The sequence below is a fragment of the Clinocottus analis genome, unplaced genomic scaffold, assembly GCF_023055335.1.
Source record: "Clinocottus analis isolate CAN_PGR_092001 unplaced genomic scaffold, fCliAna1.0.p SCAF_7, whole genome shotgun sequence".
Classification (NCBI taxonomy): domain Eukaryota; kingdom Metazoa; phylum Chordata; class Actinopteri; order Perciformes; family Cottidae; genus Clinocottus; species Clinocottus analis.
In genome coordinates, this window is record NW_027176229.1 from 12775306 (window position 1) to 12786674 (window position 11369).

The following is an 11369-nucleotide window of genomic DNA, read 5'->3' on the forward strand; positions in this document are numbered from 1 at the left end:
GGGTTGACCGGAAATAAAAGCGTATTATTTTGAGCTTGACGTCGACACGTCTCGATGGATCTGCTGCTGAAGTAACTTTGGAGTACAATCTAAAGAGCAATTGGAGGCCTGCGTTTTAGCGAGGTAAGTTTCCCTTGCTCTCTCTCTGTTCAGCCGATGAGCTCGTTTACGGGCGCTTCACATATAGAAACATACCTAAACTACAATTCCGATCTACAAGTAAAAAGACCAGTTTGTCTGCAGCCCGCTGAGTGTCCTGCGACCGAGCTGAGGGTTTGTTAAAGTCCTCGGAGCTCTGCGAAGATGATCAACCTGTGCACAAACTGTTGCATGAACTTTGAAAGAAATGTGTCTTTTCAATGATCCGGTGCTGAGATGCGAGCTTTTACATCGGCCCAGGTCTCGTTCCAAAACACATGAACAATGATGCCTCTACATGGCATTTTTTGTTGCATTGTGCCTTTGCTCAACTGAAGCTTTCACTTGCATTGACTTCATGGTGCTTTTCTCGTACTGTAGTATTTGTAGATGTACTTTACTGTGCAGGGACGAATACCGTTTGTTTGATACGTTTGCAGTGTACGTCCAAATATATTTAAAGACCTGGCTGGGTCGCTCATGTGTAACTGACACTTAAAGCACAGGGGTGTGGTATTCTGTCCCTGAACCAAGCTGAGGATGGATATGATTTGGAAACGTTTAAGCCCTTAACTTTAGGTTTTCTTTTGAAAAATCATGCAGCCCAATGTCCCAAGTTTGCCCCAAAGAACAATATGTACAGCATAGTGCAGTGCATATGCTTAGACCTTCTATTCTACTTTTTGTTTTCCCAGAGTATTGTATCTGTATTAACCTGCACGTCTACATATTATGGAGACTGCAACATGTTTGAAGTTGTCCACATGGCCAGGAGCCAGCTCGCTGCCAGCCACTCTTTAGTGTTTGACAGTTCCCTTCTATCGGCTGGACCTGCAGAATGGCAGCTGACGTCGTGATGATCGGCCCTCATGCACAAAAACGCACCTATTATCAAAAGTGACCCACAAGGTGTGGTGCCAGGATAGCTAAATGTGGAAGATTGGCTCTGCATACTAGTGATGTTTGAAACTGTTGCTGCTTAGTTACATGAAACTTCAGGCAGGAGGGGGCAGACATGCACAAATGTAGCATTGTCTGTGAGAATCCTAATTGGTTTCAAGTGAATTTGAGACCGTGGCAGACTCCTGTGCTTCGGGAGGAAAGGGAACGTGTCTTCTACGTGCAGGATTTGTGTTTTTTCTCATTTCTTCTTCACCACCTTTCCCTTCCACAAGAAAAACTTCATTTTGACCAAGTGTGTCTGTGTTCTTCACGCTCCATTTGGGGAATCACAGCCGGAAAACACCCAAGCATTTCTTTCTTTCTCTTTTGATGGTTTCCCCCCACCGCCGCCCGACCAGCCTCACGTGTCCCCTCGCTCTCCTCCTCTTCCCTCGATCAGACCATTCACTTCTCATGGCACATGGAAAGTGTGCAGAGTTCATTGCTGCTGCTGGTTATAAAATGCTGTCCGCTACCAATATATAAAAACCTCCCCCTCCTCATGTCACCTCCTGTAGTTTCTGGGTCAGATGGAAGCATTGCTCATCCCCACAGAAGCTCTGTCGGCTACTGTGCATAGCCTAATGTCGCTCTTCTTCTCATTCATGGAGGTTTTCGATGCAGGCATTTTGCTTTGGGGAGACTTAAGTTTGGCTCTGTAGAACAAATCCTGAATTCAACAGAAAAATAACAAACATTCTATAACTGAAATAATGTCATTAAGGTCAGTCCTTTTCTGTCTGCTTGTGATAAAAACATGCATACATTTATTTTTTTTAACGCACCCATGACTACATTTTTGAACGCCCTCCAGCTCGACCAAACAGTCTAAATAATAATTTAAACTCAGTCTTGCTGCAAGTTTTATATTGAGCATGAAATGTAGATAACTTGTCTCCTCTTTTAAAGTCCCTGCATTAGCTCCTTTTTAATACTGTATAAGTAGGTTTTGTCTGATGGTGATGTTACCAAACCCATTCCCGTCTCTTCCAAACGCTTATTATGAAGCTACCTTTTGCATTCTTTAACCTAATTTCTGGAAAAATGTGTCTCAATAACAGCTACACGTAAATTCTACATTCAAACCCTGATTTGATTATTTTACTATTAATACTTATCAAATGAAATTGTATGTGTCAACAATTTCTTTAATCTCTAATTTTAATGTTACTAGTTTGTCACCTTTCCAACTATACATCACTCTGTGTGGGTACACAGAGCCCTCCAAAATGTGGCGTACAAACTACAGTTTGATCCATTAAAGTTCTAGTCATCATTACATACCAGATTCTTGTTTTTTTTTGTTTTCACACTTGCTAAATATCTCTGTCAGCTGGACCAAATGTGCACAGCCATCCCTCTGTGCCTCTGTGAAACTGCACTCTATAAGCACTTTATAGCAGGATGTCAATTTAATTCAATTTTTAAACAAATTTAGTTTGTTGTGTCAAACATAATTTGCCCCCAAAATACTCTGAATCCACTTAAAAATAAATCAGGTGTGAAGCGCCAAAGCATTCAAGCTGTTCTCCCCCAACAGGCATGGGCGGTGGAGGTGCATCTGTATTCCTCCAGTATATTTTCACATGTGTGCGCGCAGTTTCTTTTGTCTCGTGTCTTCCAGGGAGTAAAAGCTGGGCGAACAATGGTCCCTGTCTGGGCCTTGACAATGGCCCTTATGAATGGGAGTGAGGGAAGAGGGAAAGATGGAGGGAGACAGAAAGTGGTTACAGGAAGTTCTTTTTCCAGTCTTTTTAATGTCACAATTCTTAAAGCCCTTTTTGTTATTTATTTACCTAGTGAAAGGACTCTGAGGGATCACCAGCTGCTGTGTTGCTCCAGCAGGTGTAAAGTGGCAAGTGAGCAGTTTTTTAATTCAGATTAATTGATGCCGAAAGAAAATGATGGCTTCAAGGACAAGTGTGGCATGACTTTGCTCATGCAGGGAAGGAAAACCGTGCAGGAGCAGCTTTGTTGAAGAGGAGGGAGGGCTATATCACTCTTTATCCTCTCTCTTATTGGGCACTGGGGGAGAAAGTGGGTGAGAGGTTGAGGGGTGTTTGGGGAGTAGATGTGGGAAAGCAGAGATTTATTCAGTGAGGTGAATTCCTTGCCCGGTGTAAGATGAAGTGGTTTGTCAAAGTGGATGAAATTAGCTGGTTTAGTGCTGTTTTTTAGTTTGTGTTGGGACAACAGTCCCTTCTTTTATTCAGTTTTGATATGAATAATGAAGTGCCAGCAGGAGATCATGGGGGTGGACTTGGTGGCTCCTCCCCGATCTCCCCACCAGCCCCTCACTACCGCACGCACCCCGATTTTTCTCTCTCGCTCCTCCCCGATGAATGAAAGAATGGAACAACATGACTGAGAGTAACCTCTGTGCCCGTTTCCGTTTTGCCAATTGTTATTACTCTTTTTCACAAGGCTTTGTGGCATTCTGCGTCAAAGCTAGATTGTAGTAAATTAACAGATTTCACTGTGGCGGATACTAAGAAGAGGTTGAAAGGGAAACTATTGTACACACAAATGTATGTTCTAGGGGAGTACTGTTGTATTAGTGCAAATTGTTGTTATTATATTTTGTGGCTCCAAAGCGAGCTTGAAAAAATCTGATGAATGACCCAAGGGGTGTCATTTGAGTCGGAAGACTACAAGTTGCAAAAGGAAAAAAGTCCTGAGGTGAAATAAAGACAGAATTGAGTCTGTCTGACCTCTGTAGCTCGCTACTCGTACCCTCTAGTGGCTTGAGGCTACATTAGCTGCTACTAGCACTATATATCAGATATTAGACCCAGACTGATGGTGGGCATGAAGTGTCAAACGTCTGGCAAAGTACTCAAAACTAAGGCAGATCCTGCTAGAGTAGGTGGCATCTTGCTGCAGTGACATGCATATAGACTCACAAGGTGAAATAACACAACACACTATTGCAGCTGGTGACAAACTCTCATTAGAAAACATTCTAAAAGGTTGTAGAAGTAAAATTGCATGTTTTTAAAAGTGACTTGAAATCACTTTACTGAATCTGTCAATTTTGCCTTAGTCTGCCAAAATGTGCCTTCTGCTTGTATTTTTTGTTGTTGTTGCAACAGTAGACTTTCCTCCTGTTTCACTTATCTGTCGTTGCATCTGTCCTCTTCTCTCAGTGATGCATTTCCAGGAGTGGTTACGGTCACTTCGCTCCAGCGCTGGACTCAAGAGTTCTGAATCTGAAAACTTCTGGAGTCTTTTGCCGTCTCTGCCCCTGTCCTCCTTCTCCCTGTCCTCCCTGTCTCTGTCCCCCTCCTCTCTGCTGGGTATCGGCGCCGTGGCCTCTCTCACTGCGTACTGGCTGGTCACACGACCTCGACCGATGCGCCCTCCCTGCGATCTGCAAGCCCAGTCCGTGGCTGTGAATGTGAGTTGCTTGTTATTATTCTAATTTGGGTAAATGGCATAGGTCGGGTGCTTGATAAGAGTGTCTGTTGTAGGGAGATCCCAGCTGCAGGCGATCGGCTCTTCTTAAAGATGACTCCCTGCTGGAGTTTTACTACGATGACACAAGGACGGCCTTTGACATGTTTCAGAGAGGACTGAGGATTGCAGGTGGTGACAAGGAACACTTTCACAACACATTTCATTTTTACTTCATCCTATGTTTCATTGTGTAATGCAAAAAAAGTCAATCGGCAGCATATCCCAGACTTCACATTCAAAATTTTTGAAATACTGTGTGTCTGAAACGACGTGACACGCCTGTCTTGTGTCCTCAGGAAATGGCCCGTGTCTGGGCTTTAGAAAGCCGGGGCAGCCCTACCAGTGGATCTCCTACACTGAGGTGAGACATGTTTAAGTATTTCAATACTAATAAATGCACTCTTATGTGCATCATATCAGTCTTTGCTGTTTGCTGACTGAGCATCTCAAATTCTTCAGGTGGCTGAGCAGGCGCAGGTGCTGGGCTCTGGGCTCTTGGCCAAAGGCTGCCAGCCGAACCCACAGCAATTTGTTGGAATATTTGCACAAAACAGACCAGAGGTATGACCCGTTTCTGGAGTGTGATGTTTGTTTGTTCCTTCACTGGTTGGTTACCCGAGCGCTTTAGTATGGCTTGCGTAACTTTTCTGGTTTGGGGTTTTCTTGCTTCAAATTAAATCCTTTAACATCTCAACAGCCCAATAGTTAAAATGTATATTTCACCTGGATAGAGGTTCTCCACAGGGGTTTGCGTTTTCCCTTAACTGAAACCAGGATCACATTTCCTTGATGCATTTTGAAAATGTAAATATAATTTGTTTTGGTCTGTACTGAAAGTGTGTTTGCCTTCATTCATATTGAGAGCAGAGCGAGTGATGAATGTGGGTCTCCAGGGCAGCTAATATTGGAGCAGGTCTACTCCCAATCTCATTTTGTAATGCATCCGTCAGGCAAGGCCGTCTTTGTCGCTCCTGTGTAGACTGAAAGTAAAAATTAATTTTCTGCTCCATCAGAGCCTGTAACCTCTCATCAGACCTGTCTACACACAGGGTGATGTGTTTTATTTTAAATTGTGTTTTGTTTGTTTAGTAAGTATGAAATGCAATATGATCTACATAACCACACATTACTCCCTAGTGTTTAAATATTGAACTGAACAAGTACTTGCTTAGCAGTGTGTGAAGACTGGAAGTGAGTCTAACTGTGCTGCTTTGTCGCCCTCTGCTGGCGACAGTGGATCATCTCAGAGCTCGCCTGCTACACGTACTCCATGGCGGTGGTGCCTCTGTATGACACACTGGGGCTGGAGGCCATGGTCCACATTCTCAACCTGGGTATGGAAATGATAGAGCATTGTTAATGGGGTTTTAATAAACGAACATTACTCTGTCATTACTGGTTTGTTAATTAAAATCAAACAAACACCAGTGGTGAACAAAACACACTGATCCTTGTACCAACATATAGTTTTGGAGACTTAGTGTCAATCTCACTGATCAAATCTGAGAGATGATTAGATAAACATTACGTTGTGAACAGCATTGGACAAAGTACTCATATTCTTTGCCTTTTAAAGTGAAAGTACTTTGTTAAGTAAATGTCCTGCTTTCAAAGTTTTTCTATTTTACTACTTAAGTAAAAGTACAAAAGTGTTAGCGGCTAAAGGTACTTGATGTATAAAAAGGGAACGTAATGGTTCTGCAGAAAAAAATTGGGCAGTGATAAAACCAACTTATAAACATCTAATAACTGGTCGTTTTTAAATGTATTAATAGTCAAAACAATACATTGTAAAAAGTTAAAACCACTGGTTTAAATTTTGACAATGTATTTTATTTTCTTATGTTTTGAATGTAAAATCTTCATATCTAAAGTCATATAAGTGTAATGGAGTAGAAAATGGAAAAAATAAAGGACTGTTGCATCTTTCTGCTTCACTGCACTTAACTGAACACAACTAAAGCTGATTAGAAAACTATTGCTTGATCTCTTTGGGGTGAACAATGTCTGTACTTGTGGGTGAGTAACTATTCATGTCTGTGGCGTTCTTAGCGGAGATCTCTCTGGTGATCTGCGACCGGGAGGAGAAGGCCGCAGCTTTGTTGGAGAACAAGGAGGCGGGCGTGACTCCAAAGCTCTCCTGCTTGGTTCTCTTTGACGATTTCAGCGACGCGTTTGTTGAGAGGGCAAAGAACTGCAAGGTGGAGGTTTTGAAACTGGAGCGGCTCATGGTGAGCAGAGGGGGGAGGATTGAATCCCTATAATGCAGACTCATTTAAATGTGTCCCCTTTTTAATTTAGTCATCAATGGTGATATGTAAATTGATATAAATAACTCCTCTTTGTCCACATCTTAGGATCTGGGAAGCCAGAACCTCAAAGCTCCTGTGGTGAGTCCATCGTTTTGCAGCTGCTGCATCACCGCATCAAACTGGTTTCAGTAAATGTCTGATCCCCCTCTAAATGCCAGGATGACAGTTTTATCATTGCTCCTGTCCCATAAGATATCATTAGCAGTCACTTGTAAACATCCCTTAAATTGAGAGTGGGGGAAGCCTGTCGTCATATTCTCATATTTCTTTGCTGCCTGCTGTAGCCGCCCCAGCCTCAGGATCTGGCCGTGGTTTGCTTCACCAGCGGAACCACAGGTAACGTCTGATTTCATGCGTCTCAGCGTGATTATTCTTCACTCACATCATTCGAGAAGTGTCCTTCAGTGCCCACTAACAACCCTTCTTTATTGCACCGCTGTAGCTTCCTTTTGCTGCGCGGGGCATTGCAATAATGTCTTGTTTATTTATCCAGGGAAGCCCAAGGGAGCCATGATCACCCACGGCAACATCGCCTCCAACACTTCCTCTGTCATTAAGATCCTGGAGGTCTGTCTACACTTCCACCTCCTTGTCTAATTGAGAACAGCCTCACAGTTACCATCACTTCCCACCTGCGTGTCTGTATCTCCAAACTGTCCCTCTCCCCGCTGCGTGTAATGGTATGATTAATTGTCTGTTTGATTGCCCCTGACGATGCGAGGTACTTTAACTAATTGCCCCCATATAAAGATTGTGCTATCTAACTGCTGTAGAAAAAGCCATCCAGCATGTTTGATTGCCTGCGGGGCTTCACCGTATGCCTGCTGCTTGAACGTAATCTCTCCCCTGTGCTTTGCTCACTTCTTTTCTCGTTTTCTCTCAGGGTTCGTTTGTGATCCAACAAGAGGATGTGTCAATCTCATACCTGCCGCTTGCCCACATGTTTGAGAGGATGATTCAGGTAGCTGATGCTCTTTTCTGATTTTTATTATTTTTTTTCCGTAGTGTTAACCCTAAGCTAAGTTTATTTCTGTCACAGGTGTCCATGTTCTGCCATGGGGCCAGAGTAGGATTCTACCAAGGCGATATTTCTCTTCTCATGGATGACATTAAAACTCTCAAACCTACCTTCTTTCCTGTCGTGCCTCGTTTACTCAATCGCATCTATGACAAGGTAAGTGAATATAGTCAGACTGTTATTTCGCACTTCTCAGTCTGAAATGTTTTTTAACCAGGTTTCTCTTTTTGCTGATTTCTATAAAAGGTCCTGGGTTCGGTGACCTCTCCGTTCCGACGCGCTTTGCTTCACTTTGCTGTGAGGAGAAAGCAGGCTGAGCTCAGCAGCGGCGTTGTGCGTAACAACAGTTTGTGGGACAAACTGGTGTTCAACAGGATTCAGGTCAGTTGCTGGAAGCTCCATTTTTCACTTAATTTACTGTAGTTCTCCCATGAGACCTGCAGGCCTCTTCAGAAACCAACCCCCCCCCAAACAAAACTTCAACGCCAGACGATTTTTCAGTCTGACACCCAGGACTCTATATGTGTCACTGTTTATATTTGACAGCACTTAACACAGTGGTACGTGTCGACCAGCAGCCATGCAAATAATCAACACATTTCTATCCAAACTTTACAAGAGGAGCGCAACTATTCCAGTAATCAATGCCAAATTTACCCAGAGCATATTGGTCCTGTGGGAGTGTATTGGAGAAACATGTACACTGACAGATTTTGGCTCATTATGGTCAATTCAGAAAATACGGTGGAGGTTGGAAATAACATTTTGCTTGTACGAAGAATAAGTTTGTATTTGAACCGTGGCTTGTGTTTCAGGCCAGTTTAGGCGGTAACCTGCGGTTCGCCCTGACTGCTTCAGCACCCATCTCCCCCACTGTGCTGTCCTTCCTCAGAGCCACTATGGGCTGCCTGATCTTTGAGGGTTACGGCCAGACAGAGTGCACCGCCGGCTGCACCTTCTCCATGCCGGGCGACTGGAGCGCAGGTAAGACTCCATTTGATTTGCTGGTGCTTTAGTGCTGGTGAACCTTCTCCTCAGCAGGTATTATGTGGATGTGTTTCTTTTAGGTCACGTCGGTGCTCCTTTGCCCTGTGCCAAGGTGAAGCTGATAGACATCCCTGATATGAACTACTATGCTAAGAACGGAGATGGAGAGGTGAGGTAATCTGATTATGCCATATTTTACATGTAACAGATCAACTGACACTTATCACGGCTTTGTCACGTTAGATCTGTATAAGTGGCCCCAGTGTTTTCAGAGGCTACCTGAAGGACCCAGAAAGGACGGCTGAAGCCTTGGACAGTGACGGCTGGCTGCACAGTGGGGACGTGGGCCAGTGGCTTCCAGTAAGATTTGACACAATCAGCCTGAAACTGGCAGATGTCTTTTAAACTGCTATAAGTGTCTCTGCTTTTCCTCTGCCAGAATGGGACGCTGCGCATCATCGACAGGAAGAAGCACATCTTCAAGTTGTCCCAGGGAGAGTACATCGCTCCAGAGAAGATAGAAAATGTCTACGTGCGTTGTGTTCCTGTGCTACAAGTGTTCGTGCATGGAGATAGTTTACAGGTACAATGTGATTCATGTTCAGTTTATCAGCATTCAAAACATTTGCTATGGTTAAAGTTAATTTTCTCTTGTATTTTGTGTCACCAGTCTTATCTCATAGGCATAGTTGTACCTGACCCGGAGGTGTTTGTCGACTGGGCTAAAAACCGAGGATTTGTGGGATCATATGAAGAGCTATGCCAGAATCCTGTATGTCCTCTAAACTCCAATTTCATAACGTAATGATTTTACATTGTGTAAAATTGACAGTTATTGATCTTTTAACAGGATTTACAGAACGCAGTTTTAGAGGACATGAAAGCTGTTGGGAAGGAAGCGGGGCTGAAGTCCTTTGAACAAGTAAGGAGTCTCCACTGATGATGGGCCCGGTGAAAAAATTGTAGGCAACTAACTTTTCAATACTGATTTTTTTGTTATTTTGTGTCTTTACCTTTTTTTCCAGGTGAAGGACCTGCACTTGCATCCAGAGACGTTCAGCATTGCCAACGGCCTTCTTACCCCCACACTGAAAAGTAGACGTGTTGACATCCGCAGAACCTTTCAGAAACAAATAGCAAGCATGTACAGCAAGACGGCCTTTTGAAGGATGCCACACACGACACACCACGATTACTGGTGTCCAACAAGGGCTAACAACAACGGCACAGGGACCCATGAGAAGAAAAAAATCAAATCCTATAAATCCAGTAGTGCCTTATTTTGAAATATACAACCGTATATTATTTGGAATATTGGTATTTTGCTTTAAAGAAGTTTCAATTTGACCTTTTGCACACATGTGTAATGTATTAACTTAACTTCACATGAAAAATAACAGACTGGGACCAAACTCCTTTTTTGTTTTTAATTTCAATCTCACTGTTGTCTTTGTCTGTAATTCAGAGTTATTTACTGGAAGTTTTAACTAATACATTATTGTATTGTTTAGAGATTAAAAAAAAAATCACAGAGATTATTAAGAAGCAACCTGCAGAGACGTTCAGTTAGAAATTTAATTCACACAGCCGTGCTTTTTAAAGGGACACTTGTCCTTGGGACATCGTTGCTCATAGAACTTGTGTTAACTGTAGGTTTGTATTTTACGGTTGTTGGGCCCTTGTTTTACCACAAACTTTTTATGAACACTCTTGATCGTAGCTCGTTGCATATTTTTCATAATGGTCTGAAAGATTTCATAAACCAGAGTGAGCATGTAATCTATCAACTGAAATTAAACCATTAAAACTGAGGGGGTTCAACCAGCATGGATTTGTTAAATAAATCAATAAAAAATGGCTGAACAGTTCATACTGCTCATAAGATTTGCTGTCAGGACACGGACTAATTCCAGTAAAGTGAAACTGAACAAAAATAAAGATTAGTAACAGATGAGTCTTTTGTGTAATTTAACAACTTCTGCATTTAAGAGAAATATGCAGTGGCTATTCCGACTTTAACTCAATACAAGTGTATATACATGGTTACTATTCTCAATTTATTTCACAATAGACTATACATTACAATGATGGCTGAAAAACATTTCATTTCACAGATTTGTGTTAATACATTCAAGAAACCTAAATTAAAACCAACTCTATTGAAGTATTTACTTGTCAAAAGAAAAATTGACCACTTAAAACTTAATTTTGAAAAACCTTCATTAATACACGTGTGTAAGTAAAATATAACAACTCAGACAGTCCAATCAACGAAGTATTTGTTTCAATCATTTAAAAATATGGGAGAATAAATAGTCAACCTTTGGATATGACACCTTTTGAAAAGATGCACAGACATGATATTGGAACAATTGTTGTGAGTGCATGAGCACCTAGTATGTGTTGATCATACTGAGGCAGTACCTGATCAAGGTGGAAACAAGAGTGCAAAGACAGGATAATTTGGTCCAAAATCATGGAAAGCTAAAAACACAAGTTGGCTTCTAACCCTGGTT

At 42.4% G+C, this 11369-nt stretch overlaps 1 protein-coding gene across 1 annotated transcript; it reads left to right on the forward strand.

The window, feature by feature from the left end:
- Positions 1 to 36: 36 nt before the first annotated feature.
- acsl2 (acyl-CoA synthetase long chain family member 2) lies at positions 37 to 10923 on the forward strand. Its single transcript, XM_068604511.1, has 20 exons — positions 37 to 123; positions 4227 to 4477; positions 4551 to 4665; positions 4833 to 4897; positions 4996 to 5097; positions 5771 to 5870; positions 6589 to 6767; positions 6894 to 6926; positions 7133 to 7184; positions 7342 to 7415; positions 7732 to 7809; positions 7888 to 8022; positions 8113 to 8247; positions 8682 to 8850; positions 8934 to 9022; positions 9097 to 9213; positions 9293 to 9436; positions 9524 to 9625; positions 9704 to 9775; positions 9879 to 10923. The coding sequence occupies exons 2-20, from the start codon at positions 4229 to 4231 to the stop codon at positions 10017 to 10019; spliced, it is 2151 nt and encodes a 716-aa protein (XP_068460612.1). The 5' UTR covers positions 37 to 123; positions 4227 to 4228; the 3' UTR covers positions 10020 to 10923.
- The last annotated feature ends 446 nt before the right edge of the window (positions 10924 to 11369 follow it).